The sequence below is a fragment of the Glossina fuscipes genome, unplaced genomic scaffold (genome assembly GCF_014805625.2).
Source record: "Glossina fuscipes isolate IAEA_lab_2018 unplaced genomic scaffold, Yale_Gfus_2 2, whole genome shotgun sequence".
NCBI classification, from domain to species: domain Eukaryota; kingdom Metazoa; phylum Arthropoda; class Insecta; order Diptera; family Glossinidae; genus Glossina; species Glossina fuscipes.
The window spans coordinates 24864004-24891431 of record NW_023998416.1 but is presented as its reverse complement, the minus strand read 5'-3'; the positions used below and the strand labels follow the sequence as shown (position 1 = coordinate 24891431).

Sequence of the window (27428 nt, the reverse complement as noted above, 5' to 3'; positions counted from 1 at the left end):
ATCTGAACATATCGTCTTCAAAGTCAACAAAAACATTCCAAGTTGATATTGAAAATATGGAAAACCGATCGCTGCTGTATAAAATTAAAAAAAAACTCCCTTCTACCAATACATTAATATTTTTTTTTTTTTTTTTAGTTTTTTTACGATAAAAGTTGACGGGGGGATAAAAGTTGAGATTTAGTCCAGAGTTGAATTCTTTGCGGCATTACCAAAGTTGTACATATCTGAAGCACCTTCCAATTCATTTTGATAAGCGTGCGATTATAGAAAAAGTTCACATAGAGTAGATATCTCCTAGAAATGGAAATTTTGATCTAATCAAAACTTTTGGTTCCATTTGCCTTATATAACAAATCAGTTATCTTTATTCATTCGGTCTTAAGAGAAGCGAGAGTAGGACACTAAGGCAACTCTCTCATCCCCATTCAATAGAGTAACAGTATCTTGTCATGTTTTTTTTTTTTTATCATCTTAAATAATCGCTGAAATATTCAAGAATGATATGCAAGAGCTGGACGAATGCTTTATGTAACACACAAAGTCTATTTTCCGAGTGACCTCAGAAAAACAGGTACCTATTGATTTACGACTTTCAACACGTTACGCCAGCAAGCAAACATGACTACAAAATTTAGTTTAATAAATTGATTGATCTTTCGTGAACGGATTTAAGGAAATAATCCATAATTTATTGCGCACAAGTTAACCTTACATATCCTTAAGTTAAAGCAATCGTAAGATGACGATAAAAGGAAAAAGTATAAAACAAACAACAACAAATTGAACGTAAGCTTATTGCTTTATTTCCAATCTCTTGGCATCTACTTTCGGTGGTCGTACAATGAATTTATTATTTTTGTGTGATTTGAAAGTCCGCACCAGGCATTCCATAAAATGTTTCTGTTTGCGATTAAAGGGAAAATTTAAATTAATTAAATCATATCTGTCCGCTAGTTCATGCATTTTGCTATACAATGTTTCAAACACTTAGACAATAACTTTAATCTCTGCATAGAGATCTGAGTCCTACAAGTTGAGCAGTCTTTAGCAATCAATCGTTGTTATCATTTTCTACTCAAGCAAGCAATTTGTGTTTGCTCTTAAACATAGTTCCTGATGTCAAATGCAATAAATAATACCGATGATGTTGCCGATAGAAGTAATTCAGTGATTATCTCACTCTGCACTAAAAGACTTCCCTTAGACCAGGTGATCAATTAGCTGCAAGTTGTTTTGATATATTCTAAGTGGTATTTTTGTCCCCACCCAGGCTTCTTTCTCAAGAAACCGCTTGAATATCTTTCGTTGTAATTGAAAATTTTTCCTAAATGTTTATGCCACAGGGTTTTTGAATACGTTTGGGATTTTTTCAAAGACATATCAATTAGCTGGTTCGGCATAGTGAAAGCTCTTTCCCGACTTTATCGACAACCGCTTTTTGTTAATATTACGACCGATATGTAACAAAAGTTGTCGCGAATACAAAAAAGAACGGATGGAAGTGCTAGCGATAAATTTAAGATTTCCCAAAAATTCCGTTACCCGTACTGTGCTTAGTGCAGGTTGGATTTTATTCAAAAATTTGAGGAATTTTCGGATAATCGGCAGGGTTTTTTTTTTTTTTTGTATTTTAATGGTTCACTTCTCTCATGCCTATTAAAAAAACTACATCTCGAGATTTAGTACTCCCAGTACCGGTACACCAATGAAATTTGATGCCTTTTCGCTATTGAATAAGTAGTGAATAGCGAAAAAGTTAAAAGCAGCTGAACAAGCGGCATCACAGTCTAATCCACTATGAAAAAATCTCATGCTATATTTTATGGTAATTCTTTTCAGGAGATTCGTTAAGCTGCACATAGCTGCACTGAAGCCAAGTAGAAATTTTAATTTTTATGAAATATATCCCCTTCCATATTTTACTTTCATTTTTAAACCAATTAAAACGTACTTCATATCATAATAATCTTAAAAAGCCATTATTTGTAAATTTGGTTTTTTTTTTGTATTTGAAAACAAGTCGAAATTGATAGGAAACAGATTATATGAGAAGAGAAAAAAATATCCTTGAAATTTATTTATTATTATTTTTTTTTTTATTACTTTGAAACCATAAACACTTTATTAAGAAACAATCGGATAAAATTTTTCCACGGAATTCTTAATGGAATAGAAAGTTATGTTTGTCTGCAATAAGATAAGCAACTGACAAAAACTATTAAAATCGAATTTTTATGTATATTTAATGTCAAAATGTAATTTATCAGTAACACTCGCTCTTTTTTCCAAGAGTTATTCACTTTCTATTCCATTCACTTAGACTCATATCGTATCTTCATAACGGAGGAGGCAAGACACTGCTGTTTTCTCAAAGTGAGAAAAGATCAACAAGAAACAATTGTTTCTTTTTCTATTTTATTTATATGTGTTAGGGAATATGCTACGCTCGCGCGCCTTTAAAACACCAGGTGATATAAAACAGTAGCGTTGTCTATAGGAAATTTGTGTATAGTCTCATAAAAATATTCGTATGTGTTGTTTGTATTATTGACAAATTTTCAACACAATCTTGTTTTTTTTTTTTTTTGAAGACAATAAAACAGTTTGATATCTTTAACGTGGAGAACAATTGTCATATGGTGGTGGTGAAGTCCTCTCGCCTTATACAATCACACTTGTCGTGTTAGCCTTTGTACAGAAATGCAAAACCCTGGGGAATATTTTTTTTTTTTTTCTTACAAATATTTAAGTAAAACTTTTCGAAAACTATGTTAGAAACAAAATTTATTTCATAAGTATTTAAAAAAAATTACAAAAAAAACAAATAACACAACCGTTAATGCAGTTGATTGATTGCTTTACGCGCCATTGTTATTGTATTTGTTTTGTTACAATAAGATCTCAGAAAGTCAAATGTCTTATTTAATTAACATCTATTTGACGAGCTGTCAATGTGTGTCAACAACAACATATAACCAACAACCACAAAAACAAAATTATGTATGAATGTTGAGTTATGCAAAAAAAAAAAAAGCAAAAACAAAAACACCAACAAAAACAACGAAAAGAAGAAGTAGTAGAAAGAAGTAAAAAAAATTCATTGGCTTCAAAACGAATTTTGGATGCGCTATTAAAACCTACTAAAAAATATAAATAAAAATGAAAAAAGGTTTTTAACATTTAGAGCATAGTGCAGTAAGCAACTCTTCAACCAACCCGCGCTGACTTAACTCTATGCCCTTCTGTCCGACCGTCCGTCCGTCCGCACGCCCGACCGACGCATTGTGACTACTCACGCTAAGAAAATTTAAATGTAACATATGGAGTTTCTAGTCTTGATGCGCAGATCTAAATTTTAAAACTACTTTAAAACATTGTTTCCATTGAAGTTTTTGTATAGCAAATGCCGATCCAACATATAGCGTAAATGTATAGAAATACCACCTAAAATATCGACTGTACAATTATTCCGATCGGTTTGTTCGGATGCGGTTAACAAGCGTCTTTGATGTTGTTATATACCTGTTTAAGGCGCTAAGATTCACATCAAGACTAATGTGATTTTCTTATCAGAAATTCCGCCTCTGGGGCTTCAACCAAATAACGGTACATTTTATGTTTTTGGAGAACATGGATCATGTCAGGTCAGTTTAATTTAACCACTCAGATCGTAGTTTTATATAAGTTTTCGAACTCTCTTCATGTATAAATATAAGGAGAAGTAAGTACTCATAGGGAGAGATTATCTATGCGCTATGTAGAAACCAGTTGAACTGTCAACGTTGGTTTCATTTCTTAGTGTTCTCGGTATGGAGGATTGGCTAAATAGAAGAATGGGCACATGAACAACTACCGATAGATAAAATGGCGGGACGAGCAGGTCGGTAAATGGGCAGACGAGAAAATCAATGGTTGGAAAGATGAATAAAATGAATATTAACCTGAAGCGTGCAAAAATAATTCGATGAACGAAGAGACGGACGAACGATAAACGGATTTACTATTGATGAATAGATAAAAATAGGTATTATAAGCCGACGGACCAATAAATGGATAGATAAACAATTCAACAGACGGTAAGACAAAAGAGCGATTGTTTAATGACTGCAGTTGAAAGGACGGCAAGGGGGACAGTTCGATGAATAGACATACGATCAATGCATAGAAAGAACACTGCGCAGAAAAATGGACCGATTGCCAGTGAAACGAGTGCATAGATAAAGAACGTGCGGACGATTGGATAAGAGAAAGGACTGCTTGAACAGACATATGGATGGATTTAGAAACGAAAAGGAAAAAGAGCTGGTGGACAGATGCATGGACATCAAAATTTTTTCGAGAATTGGATTAAGAGACGAATAGATTATTGTAGAGAGAGAGAGAATAATAGACGCGTGGATAAGCAAATTTACAACCGAACGGGAAAACGGATGATGTACAAACTTGATCCATTACATCGATTTCTAGAAGATAATCATTCTATAAAATTGCTAGTTCTGCTCGCAAACTCTATCACACATTCAGTATGCTTGAGTTCGAGTAAGTACGCTTAAGTACAAAAGCAGCAAAAAAAATTATCTCAACGCAGATATTTATAAAGTTGCATATACCTGAATACAATAACTGTCATTCATAAATTTTATTATTTTAAAATTGTTGTTCCAGTCACTTGTTGTTTTATTATTACGCTCAGTAATTTATTTTATATAATAAAACTAGGAAAAATGGAAGATTTTCTATAAGCGTTTTTTGTTAAAGTTTTTTGCTCTTACAACGTGTTAATAACGCATGGCAGAAGTCAACAACTCTAATAGACCGTATTTGAATGTGAGAGAAACAACGATTTCACATCACACAAACAATACAAATACACTTAGAGCACAAATTGTTCGAATCCTATTCGCGTACTGATCATTATCCCCTGATTTACTAGTACTCGAATCTTTTATACACGTCACCGGGAAGCAAAAGGGAAAAACTACATTTTCATACTTTATAATTGGATGGGCGCGGTCGATATTTTCTATTTTTTAAAAAATAACGGAAAAGTTTATATGCTCTGTCATACGTTACGAGTAACAAGCAAAATACAACGAAAACAAAAACATTTACACTTTTTGCTGCTCAGTCGTGAGGGCGTGTTATAGGCGTTTTTTTAGAAAATTTTGGGTTCTTTCCAAATTCTCTTGCAAGTTTATAGGCTACAACTTCATTTCTGCGGACGAGAGAATGTTTACCATAGGTATCACAAAGTTACGCACAGATGGACAGACGACTGAGAGGACATTGTTAGTGGCATTCTAAATTTTAAACTGGTCAAGAATTTGTTTAATATTACATTGCTACTGCGCTTTATAAAGGTGTTGCAGAAAAGAAGAAATTATGACACACTATCACATTGAATAGTGGTCGCCGATTTTTCCCATAGCCATAGAGGCATTACAGCGTTGCCCGTAGAATGCGCGTTGAAATTTTTGTAGATTTATCTGCTGTAGTTTAAGGATAACGGGCCAAAAACTCAATATTTTGCCTCGCTTTATATAGCACTGTAGGCGTATCTTTCGATGCGCCCGTTTGGCGCATTTCCAAAACCCACCTGCGTGCAAGAACTTCCAATGTTTTAGCCAAATTCAAAGTTGATAGCTGAATTTTTGGCGCCAGGAGAATGCTTACAATATAAATTGTACGAACGGACGGACGGACTTGCTTAAACGGATTCAGAAGATGATGCGGATCAAGAGTGTATACATGTACTTTTTGGGATCTCTGAAGCGTCCTTTTGGACGTTGCAAATGTTTTGACTAAATGAATACTTCCCTCATACTTGGACGATGGCGTTAATAATAATATATACAGCATTTTGAGTGTGTGCGTCGTTTGTCAATAGATGAAGTGCGGATTTTAGACTTTCTGGTCGGGTAACCAAAAAAAAAATATATATATATCTAGTACGTTATTACGTTTGTCATGGTTATAACCAGCAGAATGTATCAGACATATGTAGTTATACGTCTAATAGCCATAAAACATACCGATAGATATTTTAATTCGTCAAGCTGGGTGTAACGGTTTTATTTATTATTATTGTATTATTCATTATTAATCGCTTTTTTATTGCTTTGAACCCATAAAGTCTAAAGATCCCCTTGGCTTAGCAAAAACAGGCACTATTCGTATAGTGCACGGCATTCAAACGACATTGATGCGTATCAATATCAAGAGAAAGACAAAGACAGAAGCAAAGAGCGAATTTATTATGTCTGTTTCTTTTTTAGGAATTTTATCGCATTATTTGTAATTGGAGCGTATGAGTGTCGATTAAATTATAAGTAAATATCGAAGATGTTTGTAGAAATTTGTATTTTTTATTACTCATACGACACGGGAGGATAATATTAAGTTAAATAAGCGCTGCATTATTCGTTACACAATTTTCATTACACTCTTATTAATTCGACAAGACGGGACCGAAGCAGATGCACAATGCAGTTCCCATATGCACTGATTAGAAACATATTGGACTTGTATTTATTCAAATTGGGAATATCATGTATAAGTTCTTCATAGCGTTTCTCGTGCTTATTTCCACGCGATAGAAATTGTGAATGGATGATTGTTGTAAAAAAATGAATTTTAAAGCCTGGAACGCGCACACCGGTCGGATGCATTAATACATGGACAGATCATAAAGTTATTTTTCGTATATTTACGCAGGTATACAACGGGGTCACAGACGTTATTTCAAAATTGCCTTACTATTATTATTATATTGTATTTACCTTAAATATTATTCTGTGTTCGTGTGACCCTATTTATGAATGTTTGTAGGTTTGTTCTTAGCATATGTATCGCTTATGCAAAAGCCACATAATATCAAATTACAAAACAAACAAGCATAAAAGTACTTGACCAAACAAAACGCAAAACATACAACATAAGACATGACAAGAACAGTACAACCCACAAAAAATATGTATACACACACACACACACACATATATATATATATATATATATATATTTAGAGATAAATAAATATGTCAAGTGAACAATAGCTACAACAACTGTGATAATAACAATCCTTAAAAAGAGCGCCAGTATTTCATTACTTGTGCGTATTTTTTCGGGTTTTTCTTTAAGATCATATTACGGACTGTGGGAATTTTAATTGTTATATAAAGTTATATAAATATTTACCTCGATCTACAATTTTTCCAAATAGATTTTTTCCCCTCAAGAAATTACGTGTTGAACAATTCCAACGACGATTGCGAAATTGATGTTGACACTCACTAATTGCTAGATTCGCTCCTTTAACTAATGCCCCCAGTACACCAGGATTGTCACGTACCAAGCGCCTCTGTTTACGCCGCAAAGTACTATGTATAGCTGGGTCCATATACATAATACTCGAACTAATGGGTGATATATTATTTGGTTCACCAACTTTTGCAATGCCCCTGAAAATACGATATATTGTAAGAAACATCATCGAAAGAATATTACATTTTTGAATACTATATGCTTAAGGATCACACTAATTAGAGAGCCAAGCTATTGAACATCAATAATATGTATAAAAATTTATATTTATATATGCAATAGGGAGCTCATTACAAATATGTGAGATTGTCATAAGATTCTGATTTTTGCTTTTCTGTCTCTCCTTCTGTCCGTTTTTTCTTTTGCTCTGATGGGGTTTGTCATGCTTACTATAATTAATATAAAAAAGTAGAACTCGAAATTTATTGCATTTTACAGATCCATTTTAGAAAAAGGCGGAATCCTCCCACAAATATTTATGCAATAGCTATAGAACTAAAAAAGTATCTTTTTCCTTTATATCCATATATATACAAAATATTTGCAAGTTGAAGATGGTGTGTTGCTACTTGAAGAATAAAGTTATTTGCGTATTTGCTTTAATACTTTTTCTTAACTATCTTTTTCCTTTTACTTTCATAACAAGCCTACAAGGCTTGTGGTTCAAGGGTATATTACCTTTTATTATACCGATCTAATCTTGTCTGTCCGTTTGTCCGTTTTTTATTTTTTCCCTCAAGCTGCAATTTTTCAGATACATTGATGAAATTTTGGTCCACGGACGAACTCTCAACAATTTTTCGACCATTTTCCATATAAAGCCTTACTTTGAAAACTCATTACATGAATAATTGTGTTAAGCGAAATAGGGTAGGGTATTTTATGGTGGACCATGGCCTACTATAATGCTTTTACTTGTTTTTCTCTTTTTTTTATTAAATAAAATTTATATTCGTTTAATATTTATTTATATAGACTATTAAAACCTCATATGAGGAATTCATTAAACAAACGTCAGGTTCTTTATTATTTAGAGAGGTGTGTTTATTTTTTCGTCTAGTTGGAAACATCATAATGTAAACGTAAACACTAACCCATAAAGCATATAAATATTCCATTAGTCGAAGTTTCTGATTCAATTTAAGCGCCCTCGCCTTGCCCTCCCACAGATACCACATGCAAGGCCCACACATTCAAAATCGCTGTAAGCTTCTACATCGATTTAAATCCAGACTATTGTTTATCCATATATTTGTCATTTTTGTTAGGGCTTTTTTCGTTAGGGAATTTGAGATGAAGATCTGCAATTTATTCTATATGTGACGTTTTGAAATTTTCTTAATAACTAATAAGGTTAGCGTAGGTGTTGATCTACAATTTTACGGAAGTCTTTATGAAAGGAACGCGGCCCGAATTGATCTTTGCGTATCCTTTACATAATTGCTTATCATGATGGATAGCCGGGATACCCCCCCTGGAAGGCAGCTGTAATTTTCTTACTCCGTTATATATTTTAATTTTTATTTAAGCAGTTATCACAACATCTATCCGCAAATCTTTTACTGCTGTTGGCAGTTTTGTTGTTTATTATTTTTGCTGCCATTGGGGCTTTTTGCTGTTTTTTTTTTTTTTTTTCTTTTTCTTTTCTTTTTGCTATTGTTTTATATTTGTTTTCAATAAACATTAAATTAAAGCTTAATGCTTTAAATTGACATTTTTATAATGCACTGTTGTTATTATTGTTGTACTGCTTCAAACATAAATAACAACAATCAACGTAGACAGCGTGCAATCGAGCCCAGCCAACAGAAAAGCAAATAAGAAAATTAAAAAAAAAAAAAAAAAAAAAAAAAAAAAGCAGCAGCAAGAATATAACAGTAGTAATGAGCAAACTTATATGTAGAAATAAATAAAATAATGAATCGTTTTTTCTATGCGAAGACAAGTTATTGCTTTCATTGCAGCCAGCTTAGAGTGTTTAAATACCCTCCCGAGGGGATATCGATATAAATAAACAATAATTAACGACACCGTTAGGCAATGCACGAGTAATACTTTACTATTATTAGTTTTAATGAATGAGTTTGTGTTTTAAATGAAAATAAACTTTTAGAAGAATTATGCAAAAAAAAAGAAAACAAATAAATAAAAGCCTATTAACACAAAAAAAAAAAAAAAGAAAAAAACATAACAGTAATAGTGAAGATTTATGACTCATGTTAAATTACTTTTCGAAGTAATCAAAGAAGCCCCTTAAAATTATTACATAACTTTCCGTTGAAAGGCTTATAATTCATTTCCGAGACAATGGATCCTTAATCCTGTTTCAAAGATGAATAGAAAATTTAGGTCATCCTACAAGAGAAGTGATGCACCTTTGACTTGACCGCTTATAACCTGATGAGAACATGGCCGCTTTTTTCCTTCTTCTTCACGTGAAGAATGTACATAGTGATATTCAAGTTGAGTTGAATAAGTAGCGAACATCAAGAAAGTGAAAAGAATGAAAATTTTATCTAACTTATAGGTATTTGTGGGCGTGGTTGAACAGAATCAGTATAGGATCCTCTATAAACTAAACTTAAAAGATTTCATTCCGTACATCTTCGTTTAGAGAAACAGAGGAGCACTTAGCTTACTCTTTATCCTAACATCTTAACGCTTGCCCCCAAACGGGTATCAGCCACACATGTGCTATATGTGAACAGATGGTTAGATCGATTCAAAAGTTTATCCTGATCACGAGTATATATATTTTATAGTCTCCGAAGCATTATGACAACATGAGTATACTCCTATTCTTCGCTGGCGGGTAAAAAAAGAGGAATGCAACCTGCCCAACTCTTTTGATTTTTGCGACGAAAATTGCATTATCTTGATGAATGGTAATGCATGCAATGCATCACTTCATTTGCAACGTGACATGTAACACCGTCTTTTAATATCTTCCGAATACATTTTCTTCATCATCTTGTGACATCGCCATCACTAATCTATTCTGCTAGGATGAGTTTCTGTAAGCAAAAGCATGTTTTGCATTGTGATATATTAGATTGAAGGCACTTTTCTACGTGTCACTCTACAAAGGTAGTCAAGTTTTATCATATAAATAAACACACATATTACAATATATTATTCAACATCAAACAAAAGACTTAAGTAAAAAACCTCTTAATGAGAGAGTTCAAGGAAACCGTTTTTCAATCAATTTAATAAAATTTTAAATCGAATCATGTATCGAAACATAATACGAATATATAAATGAAGAAATTTCTCTAGAATGTCTTTATATAAAACTTGATAGCTTCTTATTAGTTAAACGACTCCGGGTATGCTTGACATAACACAAACTTCGACGAAAGATTCAAAAGAAAGCTTTTTTACAGTAATTAAATTATATCGTTGATGGTTTATGCCTGTAGTACTTCATCTTTACATAAACTTGTGTCATGCCCAACCATCATTTATGAGGTGATATAGAGGTACAGTAAGGTGTTAAGAAGAGCAGATGGAAAAGTCATACAAAATTGAAAAATTTTAGATAATTCATGGAAACTTTAACAATTAAACTTTAACATGGAAACCTTAACAATTATAGATAAGAAATTTTATTATTGTGCAATTATTTGTTTTTACTTTCCTACCTTACACCACTTGTGGTACAAGCGGGCCTATATTAAGTTAAAGGGAAAAATAGCGATTTTTGTTCAGGCGATTTTAAAAATGTTAGTAAAAACGAAAAGGCTACAACTATAAGGACATCTTACAAATTAAATGTTATTATTAATTATATAAATAAGTGGCATTGGAAGAGGTTATACAGCTTATAAGAGACTTACAATATCAAAACATACACAATATCAAACACTTTGTATGATATAAAAATTTTCGATTGGTTTTTTATGGGTAGACGTTAAGGAAAAGAAAATTTCAGCATAAGATTTCAGTATAAATGACGAATTTTTGATTTGCTAATAAAAATAATTGGTTCGAAAAAATTTCCAAATATATTGCGCTATGGTCTTACGCTTTCCCTCTTCCGCTCACTATTACATATGTCTAATTAATATAGAGAAAGGAGCTTCAGGTATTACAGTCGTGTGTGCACAAATACATACAGGTTTTCATCTAGTATGAGCGAGATTATAATCACTGGAATGTTAACTAGGACTACGGGGTTTCAGATTTTTATCTAGAGTTGACAAGCTAAACAACTAAACCAGCGGCACCTACAAAACGTGTGCACCTCACATGAATACTTAAAGCGTATTCCTTATTAAATACGCAAAGAAAACCTTTGTATGTTGTACGATTATTAGCGTTACTCATCAAAGTTAATTCGTTCTCAGCTTTCGAAGGCAATTATAACAATCTTTCTGCGATGTACAGCGTGTTAGTGAGTCACACATATATACATAAGAATTATGTAAGAAAAGTGTTCTTGCGCGATTTATATTTTGTGTGTAGTAATAAAAAGCATTTTGCGCACCTCACCAGGCAGCGTTAGGTAAGATTGGTATGCAGTCAACAAATGAAATTATCTTCGATCTTGATAAAACATATCTTTCTTAGCGACTTTCAAGCGAACTCTAAGAAGCGTAGAAACTTTTACGATCCTCTCCGGGAAAACTTGTAAAGTTTTATAAATAAATTTTCTTTTGGTTATTTTTTAATAGAAAAAGAAACCAATATTTGAAATTTATATCCTCATTATTACGTTATGTAATAACACAAAATTATATTTATCTATTCCGAGGAAAAGCTCCTACGTTAATTACTTTCAATATTAGTGTTATAATTCTTTATATATTATTTATATAATAATTATATTTTCCTTTCCCCCCCAAGTTTCTGTTATATTCATTTAGCAAGACAAACACACTGCTTCTACAAACGCTTTAATGACCCCTCAGGTATATTTGAAATTAAATTAAAAAAAAAAAAAAAAAAAAAAACGAAAAGCTTTAAAAGAAAGCTTTAGTCAGTCAGTCATATGTGCGAGTTTATCAAATTTACGTTGATAGAATTTTTAATGACAATTTCATAAGTTCAACACTCAAAAGGTAACAAACGGAGCACACAGCAACAATACAGCTTCCGTGTCGAAGTAGTTATAAAATATAAGCGAGTTTTTTTCTTTCTTTTTTATTTAGATTTTCTGGAAACAAAATGTCATACCGTTGTTTTTTATTCTTTTTATTATTATTACACATTTTTTATTTATTTATTTAGTTATTTTTTATTTATTATTTTTTTTTTTTAGGTATCTGTTCGGTTGAATGCTCCGGTTAATGATTATGTTTCACATGACGTGTGCTAATGTGTTTATTTGTCTACGAATGTTTTACTGCTTTTATTTGGCTACGTATTACGCTGCTTTTGTTTAATATCAGTTTAGTTATACATCAAACTTTTGTTTCTTTTTTTTTTTTTTTTTGTTTGGGATTTATTTAAGTAATTTTTGGATGGAAGCGTTAACATGAAAAATAAATAGAGAATAGGCTATAAAAAGTTTTTACGTTTTTAATAAAATGCGATATTAAATGTAAGTGTGTAAAAAGAAAGAAACATAGAGAGAGAGAATTAAAAAGAGAGAAAGAGAGAGAGAGTGGGGCAAAAAAGCCTACCTGCTGAATATCAATGGCAATAAAGAGCTTTAAACGTGTTTATTGTTTCCAAAAATGTAATAAGAAATTTATTATCTTCTGCGCTTCATTTAATAAAACTGTGATGTACTTAATCTGACAGTTAGTCATTTTTTTTTCTTTCCTTTTTCTTAATTTGGTACATAACGATTCCACTTTGATATGATAGAGTAATACATAATTTTAGCATAACATATCATTTTTATTAGGCTGTTCGGAAATGAATTTTTTTTTTTTTTTTTCAAATAGAAGAATCAAGAGCTCGCTCAAGTCGCATTGTCATTATATATCTTGTTAGCTAGTAGAGGAAGTCTTGTTTGTGGAAAGCTTTGTTTCATTCTACGCAATAGATATGGAAAGACGAAAGCAGCATTTTCGCCACATTTCACAATTTTTACCATCAAAAAGGTGAACATGCTGTTTAAGCACGAAAAAAATTGTCCCATGTGTATGGAGGAAGAGAAAATCTATTGACAAAATAATGATGTAAAAGTTGGTTTGTAAAATTTCTTTCCGGCAATGTTGAAGTTGAGAATACGTCAAGTTCTAATAGGTCAGTCAAAGTTGACGCCACAAAAACGAAAGCGTTAGTTGATACAATTCATCGTATAATAATATCTCGTGCGATCAGTGAGTGTTCAAATGCAATGAATTGGACCGTTTATGATTTTCTTTTTCGACAGAAAAAAAAAACGAACTTACTCTCTGAACATCCCTATACAGTCTGTTTATATAACCGTTTCAATGGTTGGTAAAGTTTTTTAAGAACATCCCAGATTTCCTTGTTTAAAGGTTCGCTTGGTTCGCTTTTCATAGGAATTATGACGATCCCTCATGGAAGCATGATGAGGAGTTCCTAAAGTATATTCTTTATTGGATTGATTGTTAATGTAGGTTACGACGTTTCCTAAATGTGAAACTAAATAATTTCGTTATAGTGCGACACACACAGTGAGCACAGAAGCTTCTAAACATGAAAGCACTTTTCTTCTTCCTTATTTACTTCTGCCTGACATTTTCTGCATTTCTAAAGTTGTATACACTTTAGTATACATTTGTAACACTACACACTTTAGTTTTATTCGTGCTAGATATTAGAATATTTTATCTGCTTATATAGCAGGATGTGCAACACTTTGTCTCACAATATATATATTAGCAAAGTTTAATGCTTCATAATAACCTATAAATTAATTTTTAGACCCTTCAAATCCTGATTACAAAATATTCACCTAAACACATATAACATATATACCTACATACAAATCAATCGCAAGCTGAATTACTGGGTTTATGCATCTCAGATGATCGATCTACCGCTTAGTGGGTTAATGACCATCGGCTACAACGTACCTAAGTACCCGAAAGATATGTCAAAAGCTTTCTGTGTTTTAATGGTCAGTACGGATATGAAGTAGAATGCTTTACGATAGTTTCAAATTTGATATAAAACTCAAAGTTTCATCAAAAAATGTGTCGAAAGGATGTTTTGTCTTTTAACTTTTGATATAGCAGTTTATATAAAAATCTTAGCATATTCAGATAACGCTCCAAGCTATCTTTATGAAATGATTTGTTATTTTAGTGCTGCATCACTCATTTCAAATCTTCTTATCCTTTTTCTTAAAGTCCCGTTCAACTGTTTGTCATATCGGAAATCATCTAAGTAAAGCAAAATATTTACATTCGGCCTTCCTTCTTGTGACTGTATGTCACTGCAGTTTAGTTTGTTTCTAAAAGATGTCTTGCTCTGTTTCAATGCAAAAGTCTTATGCTATGAAGAATTTACAACTTTAGTTGCTTACAATAGCTAGCAGTAGTAGTAGTAGTAGTAGTAGTAGTAGTAATAATTTTCAAATTTTCTAACACATTGGTTATAGCACGCAGCAGATCTTATAGTTGCCTGCCTCGTGCCACAGCTGATTACACTATGTTCTATCGGACAGCCGCCTGTTTAGGAAGATGATTTTTGAAAAATATCTCTCTAGTAGAACAACAGCAACAACAACAACAACAAATTCAATAATTCAACAAAAATTTGCCATCAATTGCATATTTGTTTTTCTTTGTTAAGAATTTTAAGTAACGTGTATGTAATTTCGCTCTTATTCTTTATATGGTAAAGCTATAAACGAATGGTACTTATGGGAATAAAGAATACGTTTGCTTTGGGTTAAATTTTGCTTAATACCTCCTGAGCATTGCAAACGGTCGAATGAACTTGATGTATCTGTCTTGCGTGTAGGATGCAGATATTTTAAATATTTTTATAGCATGCTTTAGTTTAGTGATTAATAATCTATTTCATGTACATTATTATGAATTGTTTGTCTTTTGAAACAAAAGACTTGAGTAAAAAACTTGCTAAAATTTATTTCATATATATATGCATATATATATATATATATATATATATGCGAGATATCAAATATTTTTATTTTATAGATAATAAAAAAGAAAAAAAAAATGTTATTGAAAATAAATTATTGCACAAAATATCAAATAAATTTAATAAAATAAACATAAATTAATGGAAAAACCTATTATCATAAATAAAATTGAGATAAAAAACAAAACTATTCAGCAAATTATAGAAACCTCGCTTAAAAGCATTGTTTGCCGATCATGATCGATCACTTTTAGTAAAATATCTCTACCGAGACTATCTCTACAATGTTATCATGAGGTGAAGTTAACAAACGTTATTGAGCATAAATGAAAGCTGAGAGAAGGGGTTCACATAAAGCCCTTGTAAAGTAACTAATGTTAGCGCGAGCTACTGAACATTTGAATATAATGCCTTTTCGTTCAATTTTTTATATAATATTTTTGCTTATATCTAAAAGTGTATCCAGCTTAAAAGAACGAGTCAAGTTTATATACCCAAAACGAGTAAAATAATTTATATATATTTCACAGCTCTTAAGCGGGCGTTTACGTGAGCTTCCAATCTTTAGCAAATAGTTTTGTAGTTTATTTGACTCAAATAACTTTAATTACCGTAAGATTTGAAGATAAATGCTCTATGCATTTTAATGGGTTTTAAAAGCTCTGAATGTAATAAGAATACGAATGGTCCCGCATTCCCTGCGATTAGAGAGTACGAACAAAATGATTGATGCGAATGCATGAATGTCGAATTCATTTCGGCTCAATACTTTTTAGACAACGTGTTAAATTCAATATTTGATAAGTCACTTCAGTCAAGCATATTAAGAGATGAACGGATAGACAGAAAAGTGTAATTGACTTTAAATTGTATTGCGTCGAAACGATATGAATTCTCTCCACTATCTCGGACGGATGACTTTACAGGCAGATATAGACGGACTTGGCGATATCAAATTATGTATGCTTTAATGCTAGAAACGGCAACACATAACCATAACAGACGAACGGGTAACGAAATCAAGTAGTGCATGCTTTAATGTCCCAAAAGGCCACACAAAGCTATTGCATCTTCATGAAAATTATGAATATAATCCGCAAGATAATTGCACATCCAAAAATAAAAAAAAAAAATTCTCAATTTATTATAAGAGAATGTCAAGTTACAAATAGTAAGTGAAAAGCTGTAAAAAGAAATTGCAAAAGTCTTACCACCACATTGAACCTCTCCCCCGTCCTGACTTATGTTTGCTCTCCGCTTTACTTAAATATAAACAAACTATCAGAAGACTGGCTATTCTACCGAAGGTTAATAGATCCATTGTGTTTTTTTGTGGTGTTTGTTTTTTTTTTTTTTTTGTTTATGAATTTTTTTTCTTTATTGATTTTTTTAATAATAAATATTTTATTGTCACAAGATATTACAAGCAAAATTCGTTGCTGTTTGTTCTTTCAATAGCAACGGAATAAATTTCTCATTAAAAAATTTTTTTTTTATTAATACATTAAATGCACTCGTTTTTTTTTTATTATCATATTTTTAAAAAATTTTTAAAACAAACATTAAAGAATAAATATCATAACCAATTTACATATGTCAACAAAAGCAATCTATTAACACTTAAACGACATTGTGAAATTATTAGCTAGTAAGCTAATAAGCGACGGCGGCGGTTTAAAGTTATATTATTTTCGTCTTCATTTAAATTTAAAGAGATTAAAATTAATTCCATTAATTTTCTTAACGGGATTGTTGTGTTATATTTATTTTCGTTTATTGTTCATTAATATTTCTTTTACTTTGTATTTGTATGTTTTCATACTCTTTTTAAATATTTTTTCATTATATTTTTTATATATGTTTTTGTTAAATAATAAACTCACAAAGTAACGAACGTATATATTGTTACCCGGTTCAGTGCTAGCGCTTAACTGAAACACTTTGTGTTCTTTTGCTACACTTCAATATGAGTCGTTTTTCTTTTATTTTTTCTGCTTTTTTTTTTTTTTGTTTTTTTTGTTTTTATTTGTCTTCATCTCCCGTCTTATGTTTTCTACTACAATCGTTTATAGGTTTAACACAAAAACAAATACTATAATACATTATGATTTTGTTAAAGCCTCTTCAAACTCATAAGTACACAGCAAACACGTAAACGCATACTTAGGTTAAACTCACAAAAAAAGTAGTGATCTCTCTTGAATTTTTTTTTGTTTTCTCATAGTAAAAAGAAAACAGATATAAACGCCCTTTTTTTTATTATTTAATGCAGGCGGTTAGATAGAGAAAAGCACTATATATACACTATAGTTATCCCTTTCACTCTTAAAAAGAGAAACGAAGATCATTCATATACAAATGCTTGAAGGAGATGTGCTTAGTATTAGTATATTTATTATATACAAAAGTAAACAGAGAAATAAATAAGAGAGGAGAAATGTGAAAATATAATCATTGTCCCCTTAATGGGTTTTATTTATATATGTTAACAAGCTACCAACCAATGAGATTAAGGAACATATTGTTTATATAAGATAAATACATTAGCGCGTAAAGAGAAGTTGAAAACAAAATTTTATTTGCTTTGCTTTGCTTTTGATTAACATTATATGTCTTTGATTAATAATGCTTTTGTTTTTTGTTTTTTTTTTTTTTTTTTTTTGGTTAAAATGTGCAAAATTAATTAATTTTCATACCCATAAGGTTTATTATCAATCTTTATTCTAAATATTCTGGAATCGTGTTTCAAACATCGCATGAAATATATGTACATTCTTGATTAGTGTGAAGTGGTAAGAAGTTTTAGCCAAATTTCTCTCGTTCTATACGCCCACTTTTTTTGCAATATACTGAATAGTCTATAATTAAAAAAGTGAATTTGAATTAATCTAAGTCACATTCAGCCTTTCAGGAGAAAATAACCTCAGCTAATGTTAAATATTACCTTCCGAGGAGGATGATTTGAATACACGAAGAAGAAAAAAACGAATTTTCACCCTTTCTGGGTTAAATAAATTGTAAAATAAACAAGTGAAACCGTTACAATAGGCCGCGGCTCACCATTAAGCACCCTACAATGTCTTACAGTTATTTCAAAATAAGGAAGTAGCCGAGAAGGTAATCCGACCCCAACTTTTTTCATTGGCATTTGTCCTCGGCCAACGCACGTTAGTCTACCAAATTTTGTTATAACATCGCCAAGACTGCAGGCTGCAGGTTGAATAAAAGGAAACGAGACGGTCGTATGGGTAGACAAACTCAGATCGATTAAGGAAGTGATTCTGAATCGATAGGTATAGTAGTAGAAGATGGGTTTATCTCAAGTCCTTGTGTGTGTTGCATAGATCTGCACACACTTCGTATAGCCTTGCGTCGAAAGATGGACGGGCGGATAGACAACCTTAGATCGATTTAGAATCGCTTTCTGGTATCATAGATGCCGCCTCATAAAAGGTAGGTTAGCTAAAGAGTGCGTTTATCTTAGGTGTCGCATAAACGCAAACAAACTCAATGTCTGCTTGTAGTACTTGTAGTGGTATAGGACATAAAAACTGTTGGTTGGCTTAACTGTTAATGAATTCTTCATGTTTATACAAATGTGTGAGTATAAAAGCAGAATATTGAGCAAGAATTTTTCGTAGGCACGTTCCAGTTGACCCTCATGCAAGTACACTAACTACGCTTTGTAAGTTTCCCTTCTTTTGTTGTTGTCGTTGCAATTTCAAAAAATATATGATCTGATAATCGCGATGAATACTCCGATAATGTGAAATATCGGGACTCGTAGCTCCGAATGGGCCTTAGTATGTCTAATATGTTAACGGAAATCGATATTTTTCTTTGTGTCTGTCTTCTTTTTTTTGTCGTTCTTAATATATAAAATGAAGAAGACTTAATTTCATTGAAAAATTTCTGCCTATTAATTTTGGCCCAAGTGAGTTATTCACTCTCGCTATCTATCTCTTGCTCTCTCTCCTTTTTATTGATAATCTACTTATATAAAAAATATATATAGATATTTGCTTTTTATATACCTTCCCGTGTATATACGTTTTTTATATAAGTTTTATTACTGCTCTCTTAAACTCTTACTCTTTTCACACATTACTCCGCTATATATATATATATATATGTACACAGACTTCATTATGATTTTTAACTAATTGGATTTTCGTGTTGTTTACTGTTTCCACATTAGGTTATGTGTGCTTCTCCCTTTCTCTCTTTATATTCTTATAGTCTTTATTCTTTTTTTCCTATACTTGTTACAAAGTTTTTGTCTGTTAACCATTTTCATGTTCCGTTGATATTTTTCATTATCTCAAAAACCTTAACTAAATGATGACTAAACATAAGATTCATCGTCTACCTCTTTGCCTCGTTTCAACTTTGTTTAAACCAATGAGAGATTCAAAAATTTTAATTAGATATTTTTAACAGCTTTTCTTCTTCGTTTCATAATGGAATTCCATAGAATTTAACAAAATCTCATCTTTGTTGTTAATCTTCATATTCATTTTAATGCAAAGAATGCATGCCTGCGCTGTAGATAAGAAGGCGTGCTTTTTCTTTTTTTCTTTTTCTTTTGGTTTCTAAAACATATAAATTCAATATAATTATTTCATTAATAATTTCATTTTGTGGTTTTAAATAAATTACAAAACATTACATTTAATATAATAGACTTACAATAAGGCTAGAAAGAAACAGTTAAATAATCCTAAGATCCCATAAGAAGGACGAGATTTTCTTACACTAGGATCTGTGGCATCTGGAAATCAATATGGATGTACTTTTCTTCGCCATCTGTTCTGCTGCAATTCGTACGAAACCCCAATTTTATCTTTCATCATATATAACTAACTCCTTTGAAAATAAAAGCTTATAACTAAATGGTATTTGTATGACACTACAATATTCTTCTTAAAAGGAAATACAAATGCGAGATTCAAACTGTACCCATATTTTTTTAAATTTTTTTTATAATATAATTTTGAAAATATATTATTATTAAAGCATTTGATTAATTAAGGAAATAACGCACGAATATGTTCTCGCCTTAAGCAGATATCGATTAGTAATAACGTATATCTAAGAGTTTGTGTTTGATTAGTCCTGATTAGTCTATTGAAATTGTAAGGGCCTAAAGGAAAGGTATCGAATATTTACCGCCAATTATTCTTCTTCTTATTTCTTTTTATAAAGACGAAGTAAGTCGTAAAGAAATCTCGTTTTTTCAAATTGTCTTACGATAGTTATAATTAGAGTAACATATATGTATATGTATATATTCTTACATTGTGATACAAGGGTATATTAAGTTTTTGGGGATGTATGTAACATAAAGAAGGAGCTGAGATTGATCCAACTTTCATTGTGCCGAGCGATTCGGAATCACTTTTTGCATCGATCTAAGCTTGTCTGTTGGTCTGCCTATCTGTCTTGTGTCCTTGTGTTCAAACTACAGGCCGCTGTGGTCGCTACCTTTTTTTGTTTCATTTTTTGGTTTCATGATCATAATTAAAGATTTTGTTCTATATGTTTGTTCTATAGGTTCGTTTTATATATGCAAGTTTCCTACAATTTATATTAAATTTAAGAGTTATTTTATTTGTTACCTTTTTTGCTCCTCGATCATAAGAACAACATTTTTATTAAGGGCACAATTTCAACTATTTGAACCTTGGAAGCTTTAAATTTGAACACGGCAAAGGGAGAGAAAACTTGCAAAAGAAGGTTGTATTTGGCTTTGATCGCCTCTCTCAATACTGACAATTTTCAAGTGACAAGCATTGAATTTGTAGATTTCGTATTTTTTATAAAAATTCATTCTTCATTTTATTTATACTCAATATTGATTATTTATATTAATCAAATTTTTAGATTATTTCCAAGGCTTTAAAATCCGCAGAGATTAGTTTGGTAATCGTTGCCTTCTCTGTCATTCTCCTTCTCTCCTTTTCTTTCTCTCTATCTTCCTCTCTCTTTTGCTCAATGTTTCTCGCTCTTTTTCTCCATTCCCATTTTCCTTTCCATCCTTTTCCCTCAGCCTCCGTCTCACTCTCTATCTCTCTCTCTCTCTATCTATCTTTCTATGCCTATTTACCTTCCCTTCAATTGCACAACATATGTCAAACACGTGAATCAAAAGAGGTGAACATGAATGGATGAATTCACCATCCAACATGAGCTATATGTAAATAAAAACATGTATCAAATCAAATCTTAATTCGTCATTTGAGTGCATAGTGCACGATGCAAACGCATTGATCGTGTTTTTGAAAAGAATACAAATCGGCGTTTGCCATTACTTTTCATTACCTTATAATAAGGTATAGATGAAAATATTTTATCGATATCTTAAGAGCATTGCTTTTTCTAATTTTTTCTAATTAACACGTTCGTGGATAGTGCAATTGTCATGAACGTCTCTGATTGAACACGTTTTCCAAGGGTAGTTAGAAAATCATGTTTTTACCATCTCATGCTATAGCATTTACGTTATTTTTGCATTACATTTTTTAACTGGGGTAAGCCAAATGCTATAGCATTCGTATAAGAGAAAAGATGAGAGAAAGGGACAATAAGACAATGGGACAATGCTCCTTTTTCTAACTATATATATCTACGAAATCTACGCTTTGTATGGAAAAAGCTAAAGAATCAATTACTGCCATCCTTCAATATATTATTAAAACAATCCCCAAGATTATATTATAAAATTAAATGAAAAGTGCTTGCGGTCAAGATTGAAATGTTATAGCGTTTACGTCATTTTAGATCGCAATGAAAACGAATTTTTATCACATATACGTCCTCGAACGCGTTAAAATTTTTTTCTACTAATGCTATATGACTTTTTTTCCGCTTAATAATTATTCTTTTGTGATTTTGCATCTTGAAAAGCTCTAGTCACGGATTTTTTAGCCAAATGTTATGTACTTTCGCTGACTCATGCGTAAATTCTATTGTTATGAAGAATTCTTATTCACCTCATATGGGTTTGCATTAATTCTAATGCATTAGAATAATATTTATTTAATTTGTACTGAAATAATTTCAATAGCATTTTGAATGATTGGCCACTTGAAGCATTTAATCGATTGTTAGTAAGTGCAGCCGTTTATAAATTTTATTGATATTTTTACAATTTCCCGATCACGGTGGAAAATACATAAAGCATTTACAATAAGTACTATAACGTATTGTTTATAATTATTTCGTGCGTTTATGAAAAAACTATACGCAACAAAAGGTAATATTTGGCCGAAAGCGATATCACTATATGCCGCATCGATTTTTGGAAAATTATGTTGGTTCTGTTAAAACAGTTGCAAAACCCACATGGAAGCTTCAGGGAGGTATCGAATTCTAAATCAATTCAGAGGCCGTACGTCGGTCCGTCTATCCGTCCGATAGTCTATGTGCATTTATACGGTAAACATTCAACCTGTAGCCAATATGAGTTTGTTTGCAATCAAACGGATCAAATTCGCCAAAAAAACTCCCTATGTTTTCAAAAGTTTTAAAAGTTGAATTCGTTGTTGATTAGCGACGAGATGCAACAAATGCAACAATAAGAATATCCATGTGTATTCTATAAGTGAAAAAAAAAAAATAAGCCAACCTCTCTTTATATTTACTTACAATTGTAATCACTTGCTGTAGATCATACAAAACTATATAAGATATATATTTTAGGTCTGTATAGCCAAATTTTTCCCTCCGAATTTAATTTTTCGTTTTTTTTTTTAGGCTTTTATGTTGAGCGTGAAAGAATTTTCATATATTGCAAAAGTCGAGCGATTAAAGACACTATCTACAAGTAAGAGAGAGATTTTCATTTAAGCGGCAATAAGAAATTAGAAACAAAGCCACTCGTAATATAATTGGTATCTTGGAGTATTATTACAAGAGCGCTACAACTACTGAGCTATAAGTGACGAAACGACCTTCACTGATTGTAGCATTACGTATAATATACATGCAGTGCTTGCAAAATCATTTTTCTGACCTTCAATTTATTAAATGAAGAAACCGTCAACGGTCATTTCAAGTGTTTTGTACTTTAAAAGGTTTTGGTTCCGTTATAATCTGTGGCCAAAAACGTCCTACCGTTGCTCGTTTAAATTTGGGAAATTGTGTCCAACCATAAAAATTGAGGTAATTCGTTCTGGTGAACAGTGCGAGGTTTTCCGTTTTATCTTCACTGATAAACATGTTTTGTAAACATGTAACATAATGGACTAACAATTGTGCTATAAATCTTTGAACTTCTGATGAGTATGTGATGTATACGTAAGCTGCAAATACATGATCGTCCGATAAATATATTATAAGTGCGAAATCGTTCCCTAAGTGCAGCTGCCTTTTTATTCTTTTCCATTCCATTTCCATTCCATTCAATTTTTTCCATGTCGATTACGTCTAGAGATCGCATTTTTTACAACTTTTTGCTATGCTGTTCCTTGAAATTATGAATTAAGGAAAAAAAGGCTTAATACTAACATTATGGCTGACAATGACCTTGTAAGTATGTGATCATCCCATAATTAATCGTCCGAATAATGTGATCTGAAATGAATGAATGACTAGGAATATGTAAGAAGCTTAACAGAATCTCGTGTATAACTAATTACTTGACACATGTATAATCACGTCTGTTACGAATAAATCGTTACAAGGATAAGTTAAAACCATGTATATATAACCGATTGATAAACACTTATTATATATATAATCGCAATTGTTTGCCATAAATATATAAAATTGACTGAATAAATGTATATACTGCGATGAATGTGTAAATAAATGCATGATTTTCGTTAAAGACGTTTTTAACATGAATTCACATAAATGCCGTTTAAATATTTTCGAAAATAAAGAAAAGTCAAACTCATTATGAGAAATAATCTGCAGTTTATGAAGCACTCTATCTACTAAGGAGAAAAAAAAAACAAATAAATAAAAAAAAAATAAATAAATAAAGAAAAGATAGAACAATGAACAGAATAGAATAGTGTAGTGTAACTAATTAAACTGCATAAGTAACTATTTCACTGGAAACGAACAATCAATAGTCAATCGAAATTTATATGGTCAGCAATTATATGAAATCATTGCGAACGTGTGCTCTCCGTGTTACTATATCGTCTCGTACAAAATCAATGTACATAGATTATCTACTTTTAAATCCCAGGTAAATGGTATGGCGAGCGAGCTAAAGACTAAAGATGAAAAACTCGAAGGAGGATATTGAGCGTGCATAAGTGAATTTATAACATTTTAAATCAAGTTGTCAGCATTAAACGTTTTGAAGAACTCGTCATCCGTTGAATGTTTGTTAACGATTTCGTTACGCTAGCCCTAGCCAATGCCCATGATACGATGACATGGGGTTAGGAAGACAATCGTTAAGCAAAACTCGTAAAATGTCACTCGGGGTGTTAAAATTGCATTTTTAAATAAACTCTTGTCATACTGAGAATAATTAACAAATGTTCATAGTTCTCTCTATATACAGATCCTTTGCCCAGTTTACTGTATGTGATATTGTGTATATGTTTCTTATTTTTATTTTTTTTATTTTTTTTATTTTTATGTATTTATAGTTGTTTTTTTGTGTATTTGTTGTTAAATACTAATTTACCATGCAAGTCTATATCCTGCAATCTTTTGTTTATGTGCATGCACGGTGTGCTGTTTTGCAGATATTTTCTTTGCTGCCTCTGACGGTTTTGGGTACGATGCTACAACTGCTGGTTGCACATTTGTTGCGCCTTTTAAGCTACAACATAATATGCATGTGTAGTGAGCTCGTACCTTGTGTTTGTACCAAAAATATAAATATCTGTATGTATACATATATATACATATGTATATATTGAATTTTCAACTTGCGCTACAAAAATATTTCTCTATATTTGCTAAAAATTGTTGATTGTATTTTATATTTCAAGCTCAGAGCTTTGCTGAGAAAGCATTTCTTCCGCTCTTATACTCGACAGCACTTGCGATGTAAGGGAGGTGTGCAACACTCGGAAGGACCCGTCATTTATTATACTGTCCGCCATTTATTATATTGTTATCTGTCCGTATGTCCGTTCATTCAGAATCACTTTCTTAATCAATCTGTTGGTCATGTGTCCGTATGTCCTGAGTTTGTCTTCCCGTATGTCCGTCCGTCTGTCTGGCTTATTTTCTTGTGTTCAATCTACAGTTGGCAATTTTTGAGATATATTAATGAAGTGTGTGTGGTAGGCCAACATGTTTCGACCAGGCCCCACACAACACCTTATTTTGAAAAGTCGTAATATGAGTAACAGTATTGAGCAAAGTGGTGTAGAGTATTCAATTGTGGCCCGAGCTCTACTATAGGGTATCTGCATAAAAATCTCACCGCTAATGATTTTCTTCTAGACTAAGGCTGCGTTATAAGAAAGATGGGAAGAGAAATGACTTTATTTACTTAAATTTTATTAGTTCTTAAATCGTGTAATATTTTAAATAAATAATCAATAAAACTTGCAGCTCTTTCTTTTTACTTGCTTGCTTGCTTGTGTAAAATATCGATTGAAACGGTGGTTTTATGGTTTATTTACGTGACTACTTTGCTCCTCTAATGATGCACTTTCACACATATGTAGTCTGGTTACACCCCCCGGGTTCAGGCATTCGTTTCCTTTAACATGGCAATAAAATTAACAGAAACGCGCTAATTCTTTTTGAGATTTTTAACCCTTTTGTTGAAACTACCTTTCTTAACCTAACAATAAGTAGGAAACTATCAGCAATGCACACATGTTTCCCTAAATCACAATTGATCTTCTTTGGGTAAGGAACAACCTATTGACACAGAGATACCTAAATAAATAAATAATTATCTACTTGGCTGGATATGTAATCAGTAGATATTTTCTTGCTTTTGAAAATGTAGTTTCATAGCGAAAGCCGTTCATTTTTATAGGTTTAATGTTTGTTTGATGCCCAAATACCTGTACAATCTTATATGCAAACACATTTCTTATTGCTGCTTTGTGTTTGCAAAGGATGGGAAGATAAATAAGCAGAAAGCAAAGATCTTGCAATAACCTAAAAAAAAAAAAAAAAAAAAAAAAATTCATTTTTACAATTTGTTAAATTAAAAGTTTCGAATACATTTTTATAGCACTCAGTCTTGGTATTTCCTTCTACTTCTGCCATCATTATTAGCTTACTATTAGATGTGACTCAAATGGGCGACTTCTTCAATAAGTAGAAGATATTAACGTAATAAACCTTAAAGAGATTTCCCTATCTGCAAAGGCAACCCTTGTTTTATAGCCCTAACTATAGCCTTAGACTAATACGAGCAGAAATTGTTTAGATTGACTGAGCCCATTTTTATGGCAAAATAAAAGCACAAATATCGAGAATATAGTAAAAAGTATTTTTTTCAAAATGTATATCTAGTGATGGACATAATCAATGAACACACATTTTTCCTCTCTGCTTGGCAGAATATGAATTCTACATCGAGACGACAACTTGCTTTGTGTCTCTACGGTAATCCAATCAACTAATACTTGCTTCTCCATCCCAGCTGGTTACGCATCAATAATAGACGCAGTAGTGCCTGTCCGTTTATTGTTGGTAGTATTAGTATTCCTCAGCATATTGAGTTCCTTAAATTAGATCAGCCAGTAGCACACCACACTCTACTACTTTCCATAAACAAGAAGACGAAATCTATTCGATTTTATCGATGACTTTATTCGCTTTCTCTATTCCAATATTATTTCTTCTTCTTTGTTTTTCGTTGTCTGTTCATAGCTCAGCGAATATTTCAGTAGTACTTTGTCTTTGAATAAAGCAGAAAAACGAAAGCATATTGATAGCTGCTGGGATAGTACCCTCGCATATAGAGAACCTTGATGAAGTAGTTACAGAAAAAATGATGCACTCGGAATACAAAACTTGGTATTAACTTCCTAATAGATATGGTAGATAGTGAATTAATAGCAATTAGAAAAAAAAAAAAAATTTAATTTTCCCTCTATTTATATATAAAAACAAGGAAATAATCATAA

At 31.8% G+C, this 27428-nt stretch overlaps 1 protein-coding gene across 1 annotated transcript in view; it reads right to left on the bottom strand.

Moving 5' to 3' along the window:
* Positions 1 to 16710, bottom strand: part of LOC119632864 (protein wingless) — a 28114-nt gene extending 11404 nt beyond the window's left edge. Inside the window, exons 1-2 of the mRNA XM_038026007.1 lie at positions 16572 to 16710; positions 7201 to 7463 (exon numbers count right to left, since the gene is read on the bottom strand). Coding sequence (XP_037881935.1) covers positions 7201 to 7463; positions 16572 to 16681 — 373 coding nt within the window. The 5' untranslated portion in view covers positions 16682 to 16710. The remainder of the gene's footprint in view (positions 1 to 7200; positions 7464 to 16571) is intronic.
* Positions 16711 to 27428: the final 10718 nt, after the last annotated feature.